This window comes from Panicum virgatum, chromosome 3K, assembly GCF_016808335.1.
Source record: "Panicum virgatum strain AP13 chromosome 3K, P.virgatum_v5, whole genome shotgun sequence".
Lineage (NCBI taxonomy): Eukaryota > Viridiplantae > Streptophyta > Magnoliopsida > Poales > Poaceae > Panicum > Panicum virgatum.
In genome coordinates, this window is record NC_053138.1 from 46,184,781 (window position 1) to 46,207,238 (window position 22,458).

Sequence of the window (22,458 nt, forward strand, 5' to 3'; positions counted from 1 at the left end):
CTTTAAACCGTATTGTGATGATGGGCTCTTGGGCATATCACCAATAATCTCCCACTTGCACTAGAGACAATCATACAGGCAAGCTTTCCAACATTCCAAACCCCTTAAGTGTGTGACCCGTTAGGTTCATGTGTAGGTGGTCGTGATCGGAAATCATTTCCGAATCACAAGTCAATAGCGGCACCTAGCAGGGCATAGTGACTCACAAATACACATAAAGATCATATCGGCCGAACCTTAGATATACTCATACACCGATCCCTTTGCCACACGATACCAGTCAAGCTCAAAGTGAGATGCGTGTCACCTTTGTGATAGCTCGACCATTCTCTCGATCTAATAGTGGATTCTATTCATAACTAATCTTTAGTCATCATGATTAACTCTTTAATCACTTTGGCATGGCCATGCACTTTCAAATCCAACTATCTCGAGGGGCCCAGAGATATCTCTCCCGTTATCTAGGAGGGGCAAATTCCATCTTGATCCGCTCACATCCCATTCCATGTTTCATGACACATATGTAAGCTACTTTTGTAACTACCCAGTCACGGAGTAGCGTTTAGCAGCCCCAAGATGCACCACTACACACAGTGAGAAACAATGGCGATCTCAGGTCTATGGATCCAGTAGGTATAACACTCAAGAACAACTGATGGCACATACAAAATAACAATCCCAACATTGTCTTGGAGTGGGTCAATCCAACACCATGTTCACCAACATGTGTCCACATCATTAATCCGATATCTCCATATCCATGATCCGTGAAACATGATCATCAATTAATGCATGTGCTAGTCTCAACGTCGTTGTTGTCCCACACAACGACATAAACTAGGGATAATTTAGAATCATATCATTGTCAACAAAGAGTTTCACGAACAAGTCACATACTTGATAATCAATGTAAAAAATAATCATCCATGGAACAAATAACAATTATTTATCATTATATAAACATACTCATGACACAAAAATCTCCCACGCACACTAGAATTACTGATGTAAGTATCTAATACCTATAGATCTCATGTGCGCCTCATGCTTTGGTTGTGGGAGAGGTTTCGTCAACGGATCGGCAACGTTTGAATCCGTGTGCACCTTGCAAACCTTCACATCACCTCTCTCAACAAAGTTACGGATGAGGTGATACTTCCGCAGTATATGTCTGGACTTCTTAGTTATTCTAGGCTCCTTTGCTAGTGCAACGGCACCACTATTATCACAATAGAGGTCCACTGGACTGGACGCATTAGGAACAACACCCAAGTCAGAAACAAACTTTCTGATCCAAATAGCTTCTTTTGCAGCTTCGGAAGCTGCAATATACTCGGCCTCTGTCGTCGAATCAGCCACCGTATCTTGCTTGGAACTCTTCCAGCTCACTGCCCCACCATTGAGGCAGAAAACAAAACCGGATTGCGATTTAGAGTCATCTTTGTCTATTTGAAAACTAGCATCGGTGTAACCCTTTACAAGGAGCTCATCTTCGCCTCCAAATATTAGGAACATATCCTTAGTTCTTTTTAAGTACTTAAGGATACTCTTTACAATTGTCCAGTGAGCTTCACCGAAATCTGACTGATAACTGCTCGTAACACTTAGAGCAAAGGAAACACCTGGGCGCGTGCAAAGCATAGCATACATGATCGATCCTATCGCTGAAGCATAAGGAATCGTACTCATCCTCTTTTGCTCATCAGGTGTCGTAGCACACTGACTCTTGCTTAGAGTAATGCCATGTGACATTGGCAAGAAACCTTTCTTGGAATCTTGCATATTGAACCGATTCAATATCTTGTCAATGTACGTGTCTTGGCTTAATCCAATTAGCCTTTTTTATCTATCTCTATAGATCCTAATACCCAGAATGTAAGCCGCCTCTCCTAAATCCTTCATCGAAAAACTCTTTTTCAATGAGGTTTTAACGGCTTCAAGCATTGGAATATCATTTCCGATCAATAATATGTCATCCGCATATAGGACCAGAAACACAAGTGCGCTCCCACTAGCCTTTTTGTAAACACAAGGCTCATCTTCATTCTTGATGAAGCCAAACCCTTTGACTACTTCATCAAAACGAATATTCCAACTCCGAGATGCTTGCTTCAATCCATAGATGGACCTCTGAAGCTTACATATTTTCCCAGCATTTTTAGGATCGACAAAACCTTCAGGCTGTGTCATATACACATCCTCACTTAGATTTCCATTAAGGAAAGCGGTTTTGACATCCATTTGCCATATCTCATAGTCGTAATATGCGGCAATTGCTAGGAGAATCCGAACAGACTTTAGCATTGCGACGGGCGAAAAGGTTTCCTCATAGTCAACACCTTGAATTTGTCGGAAACCTTTCACCACCAATCGTGCCTTATAGATGTGAACATTTCCATTCATGTCTAATTTTTTCTTAAAAATCCACTTACAGTCGACAGGTCTCACACTGTCAATTTGATTGACCAAGTTCCAAACTTGATTATCATGCATGGATTTTAACTCGGATTCCATGACTTCAAGCCATTTGTCGGAGTCGGGTCCCATCATTACTTCTTTGTAGGTCAAGGGCTCATCATTTTCCATCAATAATACGTGGTGCTCCTCCGTAATCAGGAGGTTGAGCTTGTCAGTAGCGCGACGTGCCCTTATAGACCTTCGTGGGGCTGGTGTCTCAACTACGGGTTGTGCAACATCTTGCACATCCCGTGGATCTTCAGTGGGTGCTGAAACAGTTTCGGGTGTTTCCTAAATTTCTTCAAGTTGCACCTTGCTCCCACTAAATCCTTTTGAGAGAAACTCCTTTTCTAAGAAAACACCATTGCGAGCGACAAACACTTTGCCTTCCGCCTTATTGTAAAAATAATATGCTTTGGTTTCCCTAGGATACCCCACAAAGAAGCATTTGTCTGACTTTGGAGTGAGCTTATCTGACATCAAACGTTTGACATAAGCCTCACACCCCCAAACATTGAGAAAAGATAATCCGGGACGCTTCCCAGTCCATATCTCATATGGTGTTTTCTCAACAGACTTACTTGGAACCCTATTCAGTGTGAACGCAGCAGTTTCAAGAGCATAACCCCAAAATGACAATGGAAGATCAGCTTGGCTCATCATGGACCTAACCATGTCCAACAAGGTTTAGTTCCTCCGTTCGGATACCCATTCCATTGAGGCATTCCGGGCGGATTTAGCTACGGAATAATTCCACATTGCTTCAAATGATCACCAAATTCAAGGCTCAAATATTCTCCTCCACGATCAGACCACAGAAATTTAATTGTCTTGCCTAATTGATTTTGTACTTCATTCTGAAATTCTTTGAACTTTTCAAACGATTCAGACTTGTGCCTCATTAAGTAGATATAGCCATATCTATTAAAGTCATCAGTGAAAGTAATAAAGTACTGAAAACCACCTCTGGCTATTGAGCTCATTGGTCCACATACATCGGTATGTACAAGTCCCAACAAGTCACTCGCCCTCTCACTCTGACCAGTGAAAGGCGCTTTGGTCATCTTTCCAAGCAAACAAGACTCATATGTGTCAAATGATTCAAAATCAAATGAGCTTAACAATCCATCTTTATGGAGTTGTTCAATGCGCTTCTCATTTATATGACCTAAGCGACAATGCCAAATAAAAGTGGGATTCAAATCATTTGGTCTAAGCCTCTTAGTATTAATGTTACAGACAGATTTATCCTCAAGATCAAAACATATAATCCATTCACTAATGGACAATGAGCATAAAAAATACCATTGCAAAAAATAGAACAACGTTTGTTCTCTATTACAATCTTAAAATTACCAGCTTCTTCCAAACATGAAGAAGAAATAATGTTCTTGCTCAAAGCAGGAATGCAATAATAATTATTTAATTCCAAAACTAATCCGGAGGGTAGAGACAAGTGGTAAGTGCCAACCGCCAACACCGCAACCTTTGCGCCATTGCCGACACGAACGTCCAACTCGCCTCTTGCAAATCTTCTAGTCTCACTTAGACCCTGCAACGATTTGCAAGTGTGAATCATCGATCCAGTATCAAATACCCATGATTCACTAGAAGATAATGCAATATTTATTTCTATAACATTTATACCTGAAGTGGAAGTCTCACTTCCCTTCTTCTTCTTCTTTTCTTCCAAGTACTTCTTGCAGTTCCTAGACCAATGTCCCTTTTCATGACAGTGGAAGCATTCATCCTCAGAAGTAGGGCCAGATTTGGCCTTAGGTGCTGGCTTTAGCTTAGAGCCCGAGGACTCACCACTGGAACTCTTTTCCTTGCCTTTACCTTAGGGATTAGGAGGCGTCCAACGCTTCCTCTTTTTGTTCTCCTTCTGAATCATCATCACATGATTGGAATTCTTCTTAATGCTCTCATCTGCTGTCTTTAGCATCCCATGCAACTCACTCAATGTTTTATCCAAGCCATTCATCTGAAAGTTCATGATAAAAGGCTCATAGCTCGCTGGGAGCGACTGGAGAATAACATCAGTAGCCAAGTCTTGGTGAAGTTCAGAACCAAGTCTGTCCAAAATCTCAATGTAACCAATCATTTTGATCACATGAGGACTGATTGGGCTACCTTCTTGCAGCTTGCACGCAAACAAGGACTTTGAGATATTGAACCTCTCAGTCCTGGCTTGGTTCTGAAACATCCCACGCAGCCCCTCGATCATGGTATGAGCATCCGCATGCTCATACTGCTTCTGCAGATCAGGGGACATGGTGGCGAGCATCAGACAGCTGACATCAAGTGAGTCATTGTAGTGCTTCTCATAAGCTCTGCGATCAGCAGCAGTTGCATTGTCTGGGAGATCATCAGGATATGGCTGCTCAAGAACATACTCCTTTTTCTCTTGCCTGAGAACAATTCTCAGGTTGCGGTACCAATCAATAAAGTTTGTTCCATTCAACTTTTCTTTCTCAAGAACAGAACGCAAATTGAAAGCGGAATTGTTACTGGCAGACATGATCTACAACATTAAAGTAAAGCAAGATTTCAGCACTAAGTTTATGTAAAGACTTTCATTAACTGATTTAACAAAAGACAACCTACTATATCAAAGTCATCTTCCCTCTAATGACATATAGTGGTTCAAGATCCATAATCACTAAAATTCTAGTGAGCTTTAGCATCACGGCTAGAAAAGTAGTGATACAGGTAAGTAACAAATTACTAATCACATCTCTATGCGAGTCTTGTTTGTTGGGTGGCACGAGTCTTGTTTGTTGGGTGGCATCCAATGCCCCGGCCCAACCCTATGCCTTAAAGCCCAAAACTGTAAAAGCATGAAAGAATAGTATGACAGGAAAATAAACATCACAGGCATATAATCATATTATATTGTGAATAGTATGGCCTCTTGCATCACAATGGGCTCCATCGCCATGGCTCCAAGGTGACCTCCATTGCCATCCATCCTGTCTTGTGGTGATCATCATCGCCATCATGATTGAAGCCTCCATGAAAAGATACTAAGCTACTACATCTAATAGCTAGTGAAATAATTACATGACGATTCAAACATCACAAGTCGACACGCAGGTCGTTATACAATAATGGTGCAACCTCAACCCGGTTGTGTTAACTTGCGACACGCAGGCCGCACAAATCATCACATGACATTGAGGCCATACCATTCACATCACACCCTGCAAAAACAAGTTAGGCGTACGACGTGTTCTACCAAAGTAGCGCTTAGGAAGCCGCTACCTCACGGAATTACACAGATCGCATCTATGGAATCCCTATGAAAATCTCATCAGAGTGATCGCATCACCTCAAATCCGAGCCATTCATAATGCCTCAATTTTCACTAGGTCAATCACATTGACCGTGCAAACTTTGGACTTGAGAAGACTGCATCTACACATGACCTTGATCTGTTGGTTCAATCTGCTGACTATGCACACAGTTAGTCCCGATGGTGATTCCAGCCGGTAGGGACATGTCGTATGCATAACAGAGAAAGAACACAAACTAATCTTTTGTCACATGCCGCGCAATCAACTCGCTCCAGTTTTAACCCCTTATGACCAATTGATCTAATCAAACCGTGCAAAAGTAATAGATCCAATCTACTACAACAACATATCACCTATATGCAAAAGATCCAGACCAAAAACTACGCAAGATGGCTCTGGTACCACTATAGGGAAATGGGTAGGCTACGCTAGCATCACTACCGCATATACCCAAGATACTTGCGAGTAGAAGATCATAGATCGTTACCACTAGACGCGCAGCGCAGCGGAAGAAGTCGCGCGTCGATGTAAAGGAAGTAGTCGATCACGTCCCACGAACCGAGCTCCTCGTACTTGATCCCAGCAGCCGATCAGCGCAGCAGTCGTAGCAGCGCCTCCACGGAGTCCACACGTACGGGGATGAAACGCCGGGCGTCGGTGTGCTAGCACCGCACGCACGGCATGGGCGGCGGCCGAGAGAGAGAGAGAGGGAGGGGCGGCGGCTAGGAGGTGGCGCGGCTCACCGGGGTTGTCGCCCCCCTAGCCCCTCCCTCGTATATATAGGGCGTACTAATGTGCTTCTATCTCATAGGCCCATTAGTAACCCTAATCCCTCCCGGATCAATATCCTCTTGGGCCTTTAAACCGTATTGTGATGATGGGCTCTTGGGCATATCACCAACATCCACACTACGTGCAACTGCCGTCACGTGCTCCTGCTATCTTAGTCGTGGTGTTTTAGATAGTCTCAGCTATCCGAAGTTCAGCGTGCATTGTGTCGCCACCTTTTATGAACTTTCAAATAGTCAAACGCTACTTTTGTTGGAGTTACCTCTCATGTGTATCTGTGTAGAGTCTGGTGAGACTACCTGGATGGAGGTGGTAGGACCTGATACAGACATGTGAGTAGAAAGCAGATAGTTCCACTGAATTACGCATCATTAGGTGCGTTGGATGTACAAATGTTACTATTCAAACTGCAAGACATGGTGGAAATATGGGGCCGGTGACTGCGGGCATGGGAAAAAAAGATTTGTGTTTCTTTCTTCATCGTGTTCTAATGCTGCGATTGTAGCACCGTACGCGCTGCTTTAGTGCTCTGATCAGAAATTTTCCCGGTTTAGTTTGGGTTCTATCTGTCAGGGTCACATGATGTTGCAGCATGCGACTCTTTTTGGGGGAGGTTTGTATTATTTCGTACCCAGCTATGGCATGTTCGGATCATGGTCCGCTCATTTCTCACTTGGGGAGGCTAAGTGCCATCCTGATCTCCTTGTAGTCGGCGATGGGCACTATATAAGAAACGCCCTAAGATGACGGGCACAAAGGTGACGTGTTGTTGTCGCGCGTCACCTTTGTTATATGGGTGACACACGAAGATGATGCATGTCACTTTTGATCCCTTGGGGGCCTTCCTAAAACGTTGCCCATCACCTTTGTTATAATATAAATGACGTGCAACATCAAAGCACGTCACCTTTGTTATAGATGACGGGCCACATTTATGGCCCGTTATCTATAAGTTTCATATAGGTGACAGGCAATATTAAAGCACATTGCCTATAAAGTTAGTATAGGTGACGGGTTTTGACAAGTCAAAGGTGGGCAATATCAAAGCGCATCACCTTTGTGTTGACATGGGCAACATCAAAGCGCATCACCTTTGTGACTTTTTATAATATTTGAACATGCGATTTTTGAAAAGTTCAAATGGGCTTAGATTAAAAAAATAGTCTATACAAAAGTTGTAGATCTCAACCAGATCTACAACGTTGTAGTTGAAATTTTTTTCAGTTGAGGTTGTTTTTGCACCCAAATACATAGTTTAAGTTTTGAATTTCAAATTTTCAAAATTTTCAAATGACCTCAGATGAAAAATAGTACATATGAAAGTTGTAGGTCCAGACCGTTATAGATGTGAAATGGGTTATATAAGACATTTGAAAGTGATGATAAAAGAAAAATATCTCATTATTGGTCACATGTGATGGTGTAGCCCAGTGGTGGGGGAGGGTACGCGCGAGGATAAGGTTGTGGGTTCAAATTCTGGTAACGGTGGAAAAAATTGCACGCGCGCATATGCCTTTGTGATGACATAGGTGACGGGCTAATACTGATACCTGTCACCTTTGTGATGACATAGCAATTTCCATTGATTCAGACCTCTCAGGTTCATTTTTGACGTATGGGCATGAAGTCAGCTTTATATTCTTTACCCATTCAGTCAAGCCGATTTTGGCCTCTTCCCTCTCAATGTCTGTAGCTTTCTCTTCGTGAGGCTTTTCAAAACTATGCTCTTCTCCACATTGGTCTTCGTCCTTGAATTTGTTGACCGAATTTTGTACTTTATAATCCATGTTCCTTGATTTATCAGTCATTCGGGAATTCAACTTTTCAGACTCAACACATTTATTTTCGTTGTCCACTTTGGCCATGCAAGATGGAAACAAATCTTCATTGACCCTCATCGGCTGTTCAAGCTCTTTCAATTGAGTTTTGTCTCGCCTACTAGTCGATTGGACCTGATGGCAAATTGCTGGCTGAACGATTATCTGCCAAGTCATGGGTTGCTGAACTATGTCGTGCAACTGACATTCCATGGGCTGAAGAACAGGTGTTTGCTGCTCATAACCATTCATTTGCTGCTGTACTGCCGATTGTACTCGATGCATGATTGGTTGCATCATCGGCCAGGGACCTGACACTTGTGTCTGCATTTTCTGAACTATTGACTGAGAAACCAATGTTGATTTCTGATGGACAGCTGGTATATGCATCGATGCTTGTGGCTGCCAGCTGCCTGTCAGATGCAGTTGATAACCCGTCGGCGAAAGGGCCGACGTTTGTAGCTGGTAGCTGACTGGCTGTTGTAACTAATAAAGTATCGGCCACGGTTGCTGAACCAATGGCTATGGCTGTTGAACTGTTAACCATAGTTGCTGACAAGCCATCCGCTGCGAAGCCGATGCATAATATTGATAACCGCCTATCTGAGCCGTTGAAACACCCGTATTTTCAAATTAGGAGCCTAAATAAATTCAGTTAGATTTGTTATAGTTTCGATAAGGTTTTATTTAATTTTTCTGGATTCTACAGCATTGTCGGGAATTAAATAAATTATTTAGCCATAAAATAAATATAAGGAAAATAGGTGTGTGCATTTCATGCTGGTTTGCATCTTTATTTGCTTGTTGTTCAACATAAATTCAAATCTTTGAGTTTGGATTTAAATTGAAAATGTTTAAATCATTTTGGAAAATGGAAAATCATTCTCTTTCTCCCTCTCTTTCAGCCCAGCTCATCTCCCCTTCTTTTTCTTTCTTCGCGGCCCAAAACCTTGCCCTGGCCCGTTTGTTTTTTTCCCCCGCCGGCCCAGCGCAGTCCGCGCGGCCCACTCTCTGTGCTGGCCCGCTTCCTCTCCCCCTCCCTGTCTCACAGCCAGGCGGGCCCCGCCTGTCGGGTTTGTCTCCCTCCCCCGACCGAGCCGGACTCAAACTCGAGTCCGACTCCGACCCGGCCGCGCGCGCCGCCGCGTCCCCCTTGGGCCGTACACCAAGGCCTGCGCTCCACCCCTATAAAAGGAACCCTAGACCCCCTGGAAACCCTAAACCCGAAGCCGCAGCCTCCGCCTTCGCGAAACCTAGCTCGCGCCGCCATTGTTGCGCGAGAGCTCGGAGTCCTCCGCGACCCCGCCGTTCTGACGCGTCCCCGTCGACTTCAAGCCTTCCAGGAGCTTTGCAACGAGGTAGTGAGGCTCACCGGCCTGTTTTTCCTTCTCCTTCTCGTTCTGTTTCGCTTGCTTGAGCTCGCCGGCGCCGCCGCTCCGCCATGCGCCGCCGCAAGCCCGCTCCGCTCGCCTCTATCCCGCACAAGCCCCGCCATCGAGTTCACGTGCTCGCGCGCGTGCTCCCAGTCCAAGAACCGAGCCAAAAAGAGCCTCGAACGGCCGATCCGGCCAAGTCCGGCGGACCGCCGTCGCGCGCCGCCGTTTCAGCTCGCCGCCGGCCGTTTAACGCCGCCGCCGCTCGCCCCAAAGAACCCTAGCCGTCGGATCTAAATCAAACGGCTCAGATTAGATCGGACCTCAGTCAACCAAGTCAGAAAACGGTCAACCTTGGTCTTTTTGCACATAAATCCCTCTGCTTTTACATATTAGAACCCGCAGTCCTTCTCTGTTGAAAAGTATTTACCAAACAGCCCCTGTTTTTATGATCTAGCCCCTGAGTATAAGGTTTAATTACGTTCTAGCCCTTAAAACTTGTTTTAGCCATAACTTTCTCGTTTTTGATCCGTTTTCGATGATCTTTACGCTCACGCGATCATTGCAACGAGTAGTATAGTTTAGTAACCTCTTTTTGTACTGTTTATGTTTTTTGGTGTATTGTTTCTTATTGTTTGTACTTGTTTGGTTGTATGTGCGTGTCCGGTGCGATAAACGATCCGCAGTTCGAGGAGCAGCAGCAATATCAAGGCTTCGGAGGACCGGACCAGCAACAGTTTGAGGAAGGCAAGTGGACCCTTGATCATGTTTTTGACCCATGAAATCACCAAATTTATCACATTTACTTTTATGTACATGCATGTGTCTATAATATGATGGGAACCGAGTTAATGACATGCCTAGTATTGTTTACCTTATTCCTTGATCAACTTGGGTTTAATTTCATGTTGGGTAGCTATGCTAGTTGCTATACTTTGGGTTATGGCTGGTTAATGATGATACAAATGTTATACTTGTTTTATCCCATGTTCATGATGCTTAATGTTGTTAATCAAGAGTATATGATTTAATTGGAACATGGAGAACCACCCAGGAAAACAGTGCAACCACAATACTATATGGCATCTGGTCTTGGCTAAGTAACTAGATGATCTATATGTCGTGCTGGGGCGGTGATTGGTGGATTTTTCGGGATATCGTGCTTTGAGGAGCGGGTGAAGGAAGCTTCGTCTTTTGAGGCACCGCAGAAAAAGGGACCAGTGCGTACATATAGTGATTCTTTGGAAAAGCCTCGTAGTGAATCCCTAGCCACTCACCAAAGGAAGTGTTTAAGGGCTTTGCAAACCCGGGCGACATGGGAAACACGAATTGTGGGTAAAGTGTACAACCTCTGCAGAGTGTAAAACTAACCGGTTAGCCGTGCTCACGGTCAAGAGCAGCTTGGACCCTCACATGATAATTGAACTTGAAGTTGATCTAAATCGATGCTCTAATTTATGGTTAATTGTTGTTTATCTTTATATATGCTTATCTTGTGGGTTTAATGGTATATACTTATATCTAGATAATGCTTGCTAATAAAATATGATCTACTAAAATTGCTGAGTGCAGTTAAACCGTGTCAGCTATTCCTTGAATTAGCCTTGCATATATTATAGTTGTTTACCTACCACTTGTTGAGTACCAACCATAAGTGTACTCACCCTTGCATACTTGCTGCTCAGACCGTAATAACAACTGCCCGGAGTTTCCAGAAGACTTCGATGATTTCTAGGCGTATGTTTCCCAGTCATCTGCCTGTGCTGAAGAAGATTCCGCTGCTACTCTATAGACATTTACTTATTTGCTTAAGATATTCGGTTTTGTAATAAAGTCTTTAATACTCTCTTTACGCTTGCACTAGTTGTGATATTCACTTTATGGTTAATCATATGTGTGTAAACTGATCCTGGCGCACATATGAGATGCATTCGGTTTGCCTTCATAAACCGGGTGTGACAGAAGTGGTATCAGAGTAGTGTTGACTATAGGACGTTAGCCTAGATAGAAATGGTCGAAAAATTAAGGTCTATCTTGCTTAGTAGCCATGCTCTTTCATGCTTATTTGCTTAATCCTTATTGATAGCTTTTTTCTCATCCTTGATCGCATACTTGTCATTTCTTTCAAGTATGTTCTAAAACCTTTCTATCCTGTTCTTCAGATGGCCAGAACCAGGCGGACTACACGCAAGAGCACTAGAGGTCGTGCCTTCGCCCGTCGTACCGTTCCTGCACCCGCTGAGCCAGTACCCGCCCCAGCACCTGCTCCAGTGCCAGCTCAGCCGGACGAAGAGGTTGAGGAAATGCCCGGGAGAGATTACTTCTTTGACGAAGAGGAGGAGCCCCTAGAGATGTCAGAGGATGAAGCCCCAGCCCCACCACCTGCACCTCCTGCTCCAGCAGCTTCAGCGCCTGCACCCGCTGGAGGAGACCCGGAAGGCCCACAGGACCCGGACGACGAGGATGATGATGAAGATGATCAAGATGACGGCCCGCCAGAAGAAAGGGCACCGTACTACATCTACAGCTCATTCGATGAGGAGGGTCACTTCCCCTTGCTGCTCCGGGGCGTGCTGAACGAGCTTCACAACCCCGTGGCTTCCATGTACGAGACAAGGCACTATGAAGACCCAGCGCTCAGTGACTACTATGTCACTCGGGTCCACATAAGGGTGGATACTAGGTCCCGAGGCATGATGACCGTCTCCGCACATGACTCCTCCACACCCATGGCGATCTACCATGCCTTAGTCAGCTATGCCGCCAGGAGGGCTCTCTGGTCTCTCAACCACACCAACCGCCGAGACTTGGAGGACACAGACTATCAGCACCTTCCTCGCCGTGCTCGTGGGACAGAGTATACAGAGTTGACTCTTGGAGAGGACGAGGAGACCCACGTCAATGTCACAGTGCGAGCTCTCGCCGGAGTCAACACGGACTTAAGGTGCGTCATCAACCAACTGGACGACACCCAAGACCGCCTGAGAGAAGCTTATCACAGGATCCGCCAGCTAGAGGCCCAGCTTGCAGGAGAGGCGCCTCCACCTGTTCCAGAGGAGGAGCCCCCGTTTCCCGCCTTGTCACCCCCGCGCAAGAGGCTTCGTTTCGGCGACCGTGGCTACCGGAACCGTTTCTATTAGATGATAGGCTTAATACTTTAGGTTGAGTCTTGTAAAGAGCCTTTTTGTAATCGCTAGCTCGTGAACGTTTGTTTAAGTGTGTTAGTTAATCAGTGTGTTTCAATGCTTGGTTTTGTGAACACTTGTGAGTTGGCTTTTTGTAATGATTGCGGTGTAATTATGGAGTGATGACCATAATTGCATCGAGTTTTTAATAAAGTTAGCTAGTTAGTAAAGCTTGGGGTTATCTATTTTATTTTTATATTGTCTCTATCTCAACCTTGCACCTATATTTTACCATGATTATTTCATGAGTCTTACTTTTCTAACGGGTCAGATGGTGAACACCAGGTCCGGATCAGGAGTTGATCAGCCACCAGTGCAACGTCAGAGGAGAGGCAACAACCAGCAACCCAACAACATGAGTGGAGGCAACAACCAGAACAACGGGACACCGCCACCACCACCAGCAGGGATGGAGCAGTTCCTTGCTGCGCAGACACAGCTGTTGACTCAAATGGCCAACGCCATGGCCAATCTACAAGCTCAAGTGAACCAAGCTCCAGCTCCACAGCCGCCACAGAGAGATCGCCACTGTGACTTCATGAGTCACAGACCTCCTACTTTCTCCCACTCACCAGATTCTCTTCACGCCGATGACTGGCTCAAGACCATTGAGAAAATGCTGAACATAGTTCAATGTACAGACAGAGAGAAAGTACTGTATGCCTCAGGTAGATTGGAAGGAACTGTCGCAGACTGGTGGGATGCTTATACCGCCGCCCATGCTGATCAAAACACCATCACCTGGGAAGAGTTCAGGACTCAATTCAGGGAGCACCACATACCTGAGGGTTTGATGAAGCTGAAGAGGCAGGAATTTCTAGCTCTGAAGCAAGGTGGAATGTCCGTAAGTGAGTATCGGGACAAGTTCATCCAGCTGTCCCGCTATGCCTCCGCAGACGTGGCCACAGATGGGCGGAAGCAGGACTACTTCAGGCTAGGGTTGGTTGCACCCATCAGATATCAGTTGTTGGTGCACAGGTTTGAAAGCTTCCAGAAACTGGTAGACAATGCCATCTCCATGGAGAATGCTCGCAAGGAGATGGGCGAGCAGAAGCGGAAGTTCGAGTCACAAGGCCAGTCTAGCAACTCGCGCCCGCGCTTTGGACCCCCACAAGGAAACCAGATTTTCCCAAGAGGACAGAGTGCCAACTTTGGGCAGAATCAGTATCAGTACCCGCGCCAAGTTCAGCAGAATCAACAGAATCAGCAGTCGGCGCAATGCTTCAACCCCCAGCAGAACCGTCAGAACACTCATGTCGGTACTCCCGTGAGGAACAACAACACCGCCCCTACTGGGTCCACCGTGTGTTTCAAGTGTGGTGGACATGGTCACTATGCGAACCGTTGTCCCAATCCTACTCAGAACACTCCTACTCAGAACAACGCCAGCGGACAGAGGCAGACTCCGCAGCAGCAGCCCAGGAACAACAATCAGATCCCGCAGAGCAACAGAGGACAGCAGAACTACGTCCACGGTAGGGTCAACCACGTGGCTGCAGGACACCGCTCAGGAGGCTCAGGACGCTGTATTCGGTATGTTATTAGTCAACTCAGCCCCTGCATCAGTTTTATTCGATTCTGGAGCATCACATACTTTTATATCTACTCAATACATGGCCAAGTACTCCATACCGCTTTGCACCATGCCTAGAGCTATGCTAGTAAACTCACCAGGGGGAAACATAAGAGCTATGTACTAGTGCCACGGAATTAAAATTCAGATTATGGGTAGAGAGTTTGATGCAAGACCTATAGTTCTGGATTCGGATGGAATTGATGTTATCCTTGGGATGGACTGGTTAACCAAGCACGATGCTGTCATTCAATGTGCCAAGAGATCAGTGCTCCTTACCAGCCCAGCAGGAGAGAGGTTTGAGTTTGTTGCAACCTCTCCAACACCAGCAGATTGTACAGTGAATCAGATGAAGGCTGCTCTGATAGAGGACATCAGGATAGCATGCGAGTACTCAGATGTGTTCCCCGATGACTTGCCAGGCATGCCACCTGAATGTGACATTGAGTTCATTATAGATCTTTTACCTAGTACTGCACCTATTGCTAAGAGACCATATAGGATGTCCGCTGGTGAACTAGAAGAACTTAAGAAACAACTAAAGGAATTGTTAGATAAGAAATTTATTCGAGCTAGTTCGTCACCATGGGGAGCCCCAGTGATCTTTGTGGACAAGAAGGATGGTACACAGAGGATGTGTGTGGACTACAGGTCATTAAATGAAGTTACTACCAAGAACAAGTATATGTTGCCTCGTATAGAAGATTTGTTTGACCAGCTGAGAGGAGCCAAGGTATTCTCCAAGATCGATCTGAGGTCTGGGTATCACCAGTTGAGGATACGACCGTCGGATATTCCCAAGACTGTTTTCACTACCAGATATGGGTTGTATGAATATACGGTTATGTCATTCGGGTTGACCATTGCACCAGCTTACTTTATGTACTTGATGAATAAGGTGTTTATGGAGTATCTCGACAAGTTCGTAGTGGTGTTCATTGATGATATATTGGTGTACTCCAAGAATGAGGAAGAACATGAGGAACATTTGAGGCTTGTCTTGCAGAAGCTCAGGGAGAATCAGTTGTATGTCAAGTTCAGCAAATGTGAATTCTGGTTGAAAGAGATTTCATTTCTTGGTCATGTCATCACAGATGGAGGAATTGCAGTTGATCCCAGCAAGGTCAGAGATGTGTTGAAGTGGGAACCACCTCAGACAGTGTCAGAAATCCGGAGTTTTTTAAGACTCGCAGGCTACTACAGAAGATTTATAGAAGGCTTCTCCAAGATAGTGAAACCCCTTACCTCACTACTGGAGAAAGGAAAAGAGTTTGTATGGTCAGATGAGTGCCAAGCCAGTTTTGAGGAATTGAGGAGACGATTGACCACAGCACCAGTGTTGGCTATGCCGGATATCCACAAGAGCTTTGATATATATTGTGATGCATCCCGGCAAGGACTAGGTTGTGTGCTGATGCAAGAGGGACATGTGATTGCTTATGCGTCTCGTCAGTTAAGGAAGCATGAGTAGAACTACCCCACTCATGATTTGGAACTAGCAGCCGTGGTGCATGCCTTGAAGATATGGAGACACTATTTGTTGGGACACAGGTGTCAGATCTACACAGATCACAAGAGTCTGAAGTACATATTCACTCAGAATGACCTCAACCTGAGACAGAGAAGATGGTTAGAGCTCATAAAGGATTATGATTTGGAGATACACTATCACCCCGGAAAGGCTAATGTGGTTGCTGATGCTTTGAGCCGCAAGAGCCATGTAAATGCAATGAGAGTCAGCCAGATGCCTCAGGAATTGTGTTGGGAGTTTGAGAAACTCAACCTTGGTTTTGTTGGTCACACTGAGGGAATCACTATAGAAGTCGAGCCGACTCTTGAGCAAGAGATACGGAAGGGTCAGCTTGAGGATGATAAGATCAAGGAGATCAAGGAGCTGATAAAAAGAGGCAAGGTACCTGATTTTACTGAGGATGAACATGGAACCGTGTGGTTCAGAAAGAGGATATGTGTGCCAGAGGTGGACCATCTGCGAGAAAAGATCCTAAAGGAAGCCCATGATTCAGCCTATTCGATTCACCCAGGCAGTACCAAGATGTACAAGGACTTGAAAGAAAGATATTGGTAGTATGGCATGAAGCGTGATGTTGCAGCTCACGTGGCCATATGTGATGTGTGTCAGAGAGTCAAGGTAGAACATCAGAGACCAGCCGGTTTGTTGCAACCATTGAAAATACCAGAATGGAAATGGGAAGAAATTGGTATGGATTTTATTGTGGGGTTACCACGTACAAAGGATGGCTATGATTCCATATGGGTTATTGTGGATAGGTTGACAAAGGTAGCTCACTTCATTCCAGTAAAGACTACTTACTCGGGAGCCAAACTGGCAGAGCTATAAATATCCAGGATTGTCTGCCTACATGGGGTACCTAAGAAGATTGTGTCCGACAGAGATACTCGGTTCACATCTCGGTTTTGGCAGAAGTTGCATGAGTCAATGGATACGAAGCTGAACTTCAGCTCAGCTTATCACCCGCAGACAGATGGGCAGACAGAAAGGACCAATCAGGTGTTAGAGGATATGCTCAGAACCTACGCTCTAAAGCACGGAGGCAGTTGGGATAAGAGCTTGCCGTATGCAAAGTTTTCATACAACAATAGTTACCAGGCCAGTTTGAAGATGGCACCGTTTGAGGCATTATATGGAAGGAAGTGCATGACTCCATTATATTGGAGTGAGACAGGAGAAAGCCAGTTGTTCGGCCCAGAGATCATCCAAGAGGCCGAACGACAAGTACAGATTGTCAGAGAGAATCTGAAAGCGGCACAGTCGAGGCAGAAGAGCTATGCAGACACGGGACGTAGAGAGTTGATCTTTGAAGGAGATTTTGTGTATCTCAAAGTGTCACCTATCAGAGGTTTGCGCAGATTCAAAGTTAAGGGGAAGTTGTCACCTCGTTACATCGGACCATTCAAGATCTTGGCCCGGAAGGGTGAAGTATCTTATGAGCTAGAACTACCGACTTGATTGTCCGATGTGCACAATGTGTTCCATATATCTCAGTTGACAAAGTGTTTGAGGGTGCCAGAGGAGGAATTGCCACTGGAGGAACTAAATGTGCAGGATGATCTGACTTATACCGAGTATCCAGTCAAAATTTTGGATACACTAGAGAGAATTACTCGGAGTAAGAGGATACGGATGTGTAAGGTTCAGTGGAGTCATCATGCAGAGGATGATGGTACTTGGGAACGAGAGGATGAGTTATCGGCAGAATTTCCCCAGCTCTTTGCTAACCCAGTTGAATCTCGACGACGAGATTCCTTTTAAGGGGGGTAGGTTTGTAACACTCGTATTTTCAAATTAGGAGCCTAAATAAATTCAATTAGATTTTTTATAGTTTCAATAAGGTTTTATTTAATTTTTCTGGATTCTAGAGCATTGTCGGGAATTAAATAAATTATTTAGCCTTAAAATAAATATAACGAAAATAGGTGTGTGCATTTCATGCTGGTTTGCATCTTTATTTGCTTGTTGTTCAACTTAAATTCAAATCTTTGAGTTTGGATTTAAATTGAAAATGTTTAAATCGTTTTGGAAAAAGGAAAATCCTTTCTCTTTCTCCCTCTCTTTCAGCCCAGCACATCTCCCCTTCTTTTTCTTTCTTCGCGGCCCTAAACCTTGCCCTGGCCCGTTTGTTTTTTTCCCCCGCCAGCCCAGCGCAGTCCGCGCGGCCCAGTCTCTGTGCCGGCCCGCTTCCTCTCCCTTCCTCTCCCCCTCCCTGTCTCACCGCCAGGCGGGCCCTGCCCGTCGGGTTCGTCTCCCTCCCCCGACCTGTAACACCCTAATTTAAATTTCAGCTTTTAGTAATAAATTTAATTGACTTTATTTAATTTTCTAAGGTTTATTGTGTTAGACTTGCATTTAATCTAAGATTTTGTTCCTTAAGTAATTAAAATTTTATCATAGGTTTAAATTTTGGTGTTGCATTCATGCTGGTGCATAGTTTTAATTATTTGAGTGTAGTTTGAATTCAAATTTGTATTTGAATTCAAACTTTGTTTGAATTAGAAATAGAAAAGAGAGAGGAAATAGAAATGGAAACAAAACCCAAGATCCCGGCCCAAGCAAACCCCGCTCGGCCCACTTCCCCTCCCACAATGCACAGGCCCGCTTCGCCCCCCCTCCGCACGGCCCGTTCCCGCCGAGGCCCAGCCTCCCTCACCTGCCTCGCCCGCGCAACGCTCGCCCCGGGCCCAACCCGCACGCCAGTGCCCAGTCCCACAGCTCCGCCGCTTGCGTGCGCCCCCTCTCGCTGACAGCCCGGGCCCCGTTGTCAGCTCCTTCCTCTTCCCCCGCCCGTTTCCCTCGCCGAACTCCTCTGCTCCGCGTTGCTCGCTGGCCGTGGCCCCGCTCCACCCCGCGCGCGCGCCCGAGGCCCACTGGCCGGCTGCACCTAGCGCCTTTTCCCTCTTCTAGAAGCTGCGCCCGTGCCCGGATCACGCCGGGAAGTTGCTCGCGATCCGCCTTCACCGCGCGCGGATGTCAATCCCTCGATTCCCGCCGGCCTTCCTTAGCGGGCGCGCACGCCAAGGATCCACGGGCTCACGCCTTCTTAAACGCCCCAGCCTGCACCCCTAGGAAACCCTATCTCCACCTCTGCGGCTGCCCCTAAACCTAGCTGCCGCCGCACCGCCCCACTCCGCTGAGCCACCGCTCTGCGCCGCCGCGGCTACGCCGCTCCGCCACACCGGAGCCCCGGCCGAGCAGCGCACCAATTCCGCCTCGACGCCAGGGTCCTTCCCGAGCCGCTGCCCTCCGCTCCGAGTCCTGCATCGGCTTCGCCACCAAGCCCCACGAGCGCCGCCCGCGACCCTCGCCGCCGTCGCCCCGCCGCTGCGACCTCGACCGCCCCACGCCCTCGGTGAGCCCCCTAGAGCCTCCCTTGTTGTTTGCGCTAGGTAGCTCGGCTTGTAGGCTGCATTAGCGCCTAGGACGCCGCACACCGGCGATGCGCCGCCGCGCAGTCCGCCCCTCGCCGTGGCGAGCCCCGCCCAAGCCCGGCCGAGCCCCGCTTTTGCCTCCAGTGGCTTGCGCATGTCGCGTAGATGCCAACCGACCCAAGCCCGGGTTGGATTGACCCCCGGAGCGCCGGATTGGGCGTCCCCGGCGCGCTCGCCGCCGCGGGAACGCGTCGCCGGCAAGTTCCGCCGTCGCCGTCGCCCCCAACACACCTGCGCCGTCCGATCCGAGTTCTGCGCTCAAGATTAGAATGCCCTAACGGTTTGACCCAGACCGCCAGATCGCGATCCAATGGACCTGATTCAAAGATACCGGTTCGGCCTTGGATTTTTTGCTAAAGAGCCCTCGGCCTTTTACTGATTCAACCCGCACTCCTTTGTAGTTCAAAAATAATTGCAGTTAAGCCCAAAACTTTGCACAGACCCCCCTGAGCTTTCCAGAAATCAAACCCGCCATCCAGGGCTGTTGGTTTTGCATGTTAGCCCTTAGATTTAATGGTTAATTACATTTTATTCCTCAATTTTTGCAGAAAACCCCCTGGAACTTCAGTTTTCTTACAAATAAACCCTAGAACTTGTTTTTGGCCTAGATTATGCGTTTTAGCTCCGTTTTAAGCGTTCTTTATGTCCCCGTGATCGATGTAACGCGTAGAATAGTTTTAGACTAGTTTAGGGTGCTGTTTTTATGTATTGATGTACTGTTTCTTAGTTTTTGTTAGTGTTTGCTTGTATGCTTATTGTTGTGCCTCGTTTTGGCCATGTGTTCGTGAGTAGACGCCGAGCTACCGGAGGAGCCCCAGTACCAGTACCCGGAGCAGCCGTCTTCCGAGCACTTTGAGCAGTAGCAGGAGCAGTATGAGGAAGGCAAGTATAACATGAACAACCTATCACTTTTAAATACAATTTCATACTGCATTTTAATACTGTATGCCTATAAGGACTCTCCTAGGCACTTTATATCCTTTATATATACCTTTGGGTTGCATTTTGGTTAGTTGTGCTAGGTGCTGCGCTATAACACATAATGGTCCTTTTTAATTAATTTGATTAATGGTATAAGCAACTTAATTCAGAGAGAGGCACTTTGTGTGGCTCGAGTGGCTCACTTCTCGTTAAAATATGGTTTTTGTAGAAACATGGTTTAGGGGGCTAGCATGGTGCTTAGTGCTTGGTTGGCCACTCTCCATAAGGACCGGTTCATAGAACGACAACCTGGGACAATAGCGCTACCACAAGGCTAGAATGGGACGGTCTTGGCTTACTAATTAGGTCTTTTTGGTTTGGAGTAACTTACCTGCGGGGCAAAGGGTGGTAAGCTTCAATGGTCCCTGCTCCTCCGGCTGGTCTGTGCTTGGTTTGCGCACCTGTGCTTGTACCCCCGTGAAGTGGGCCCCATCGTCACTGATCCAACTCTTCGCGGTTACTACTTACCAACGAGATTCTTTGTAACGGCCTCGTAGTGAGTTTGCTAGCCATCTCACCTAAGGAAGTGTGATGAACAACTAGCGTAGCTCACGACTTGTGGGTAAAGATGTGTAACCTCTGCAGAGTGTAAAACTGGTATACTAGCCGTGCTCACGGTCATGAGTGGCCCAGATCCTCCTTTTGATTAGTGGGGTTATCTCCTTCCGACGAGGGAGGTGCCTCTCGGGGTTACATTGGTGGTTTTGGTTTGGTTCTTAGTAGTTTCTGAATTAATTCTGATTAATTACTATGTAACTGGGTTAATGGTAATTCATCAACTCGTAGTAAATAACTTTAATAAAAATTTGCCAACACTTAAAAACTAATGCAGTTGAGTCAGCCAATCTTAGAGCCCCATAGTTTGTGTTATACTTGTTGAGTACAAGTTGTGTACTCACTCTTGCCTCTTCTCTACTTTTTCCTCTTGGCTACACTACTGCTACTCAGTTCCTGCCGACACGAGGGAGTTCGTCCAGCGCTACCAGGACTATGAGGACTTCTAGGTGTTTGTCTCCTAGTCGACGTCCCTATGGCACCCTGTTCAGCTTCGGACAGTTTTTATCGTATTTGTACTTCGCTTCCGCTGTATCAGACATTTTTGTCATTATTGTAATAAATAACATTCGTACTCGCTTTATTATATCTTTTTACGTGATATGTGCTGTGATATACTGTTCATTCTGTTGTATATACGTGTGACTTGATCCTGGCACGTATATGATTGCTCGGTTTATGTCCGTTTATAAACCGGGTGTTACAGAGTGGTATCAGAGCCGTATCGACTGTAGGACGAAGCCTAGATAGAACTGGTCGAGTTTTAGGACTTCTTCTCTCCAATCCTTGTCTGTTGAAACTATTTTTCTATTATACCCCTTGAATTCTATGACTTTTACTCATCTTGCCTTGATTTCTCTCTCTGAAGAATAGTTTCCGTAGATTTTAGCCCGAATCAGTCATCTGACCACCATGAGTATTAGCTAGGTGACCCTTTTATAATAATGCGATAGCACGATCCGCGACGCGTTGTGTTAGTCGAGTCGTATGTTAAACTCAGCTAAGTCGTGAAAATTGTCTACTTGTTATTATGCTACATGTTTGATTTGGATTTTTGAATGATTGCATAGCTTAGTAGTTTAAATTTGTTTAGAGAAAATCACTCTTATGTTAAAATTAACTAATTAATAAAATGAGTTAGATCGTTGGGGGTAAAATAGTCCACTCTATCCTGTCTACTTTATCATGGCTGAGTCTTTTTCCGCAAAGAGTTATCATATCCATCTGAATTTATTCCTGCAATATCCTTACTAGTGAAATCTTTTGTCCAAAATCAGATGGTGAACACCAGGCGTGGTTCTGACCAGCAGGGGTAGAACAACCAGGGGCAGAACACCCAGGGGACCAGGATCCCGATGCCTCCACCTTTGACTCCGGAGTAGTACTTCCAGCTCCAGATGCAGATGATGGCCACCCTGAACAACACTGTTCAGGCTCTTCAGCAGGCTCACACTCAGCCTCCGCCTC

The 22,458-nt window shown here is 46.0% G+C and overlaps 1 protein-coding gene across 1 annotated transcript; it reads left to right on the forward strand.

Annotated features, from left to right (window-relative positions):
- The first annotated feature begins 13,188 nt into the window (after window positions 1–13,188).
- Window positions 13,189–16,576, forward strand: LOC120700960. The gene is made up of 3 exons (XM_039985145.1): window positions 13,189–14,450; window positions 14,650–15,516; window positions 16,042–16,576. Exons 1-3 carry the CDS (start codon window positions 13,189–13,191, stop codon window positions 16,574–16,576), a joined length of 2,664 nt encoding a protein of 887 aa, XP_039841079.1.
- Window positions 16,577–22,458: the final 5,882 nt, after the last annotated feature.

Bases quoted from the DNA above. Each gene is read 5' to 3' on its own strand.
- LOC120700960 (XM_039985145.1), top strand. From the start codon at position 13,189: ATGGTGAACACCAGGTCCGGATCAGGAGTTGATCAGCCACCAGTGCAA. The intron at 14,451-14,649 runs GTATGTTATTAG...GATTATGGGTAG, and splicing joins GGCTCAGGACGCTGTATTCG to AGAGTTTGATGCAAGACCTA. The intron at 15,517-16,041 runs GTATGTCAAGTT...GTTGGGACACAG, and splicing joins AAGCTCAGGGAGAATCAGTT to GTGTCAGATCTACACAGATC.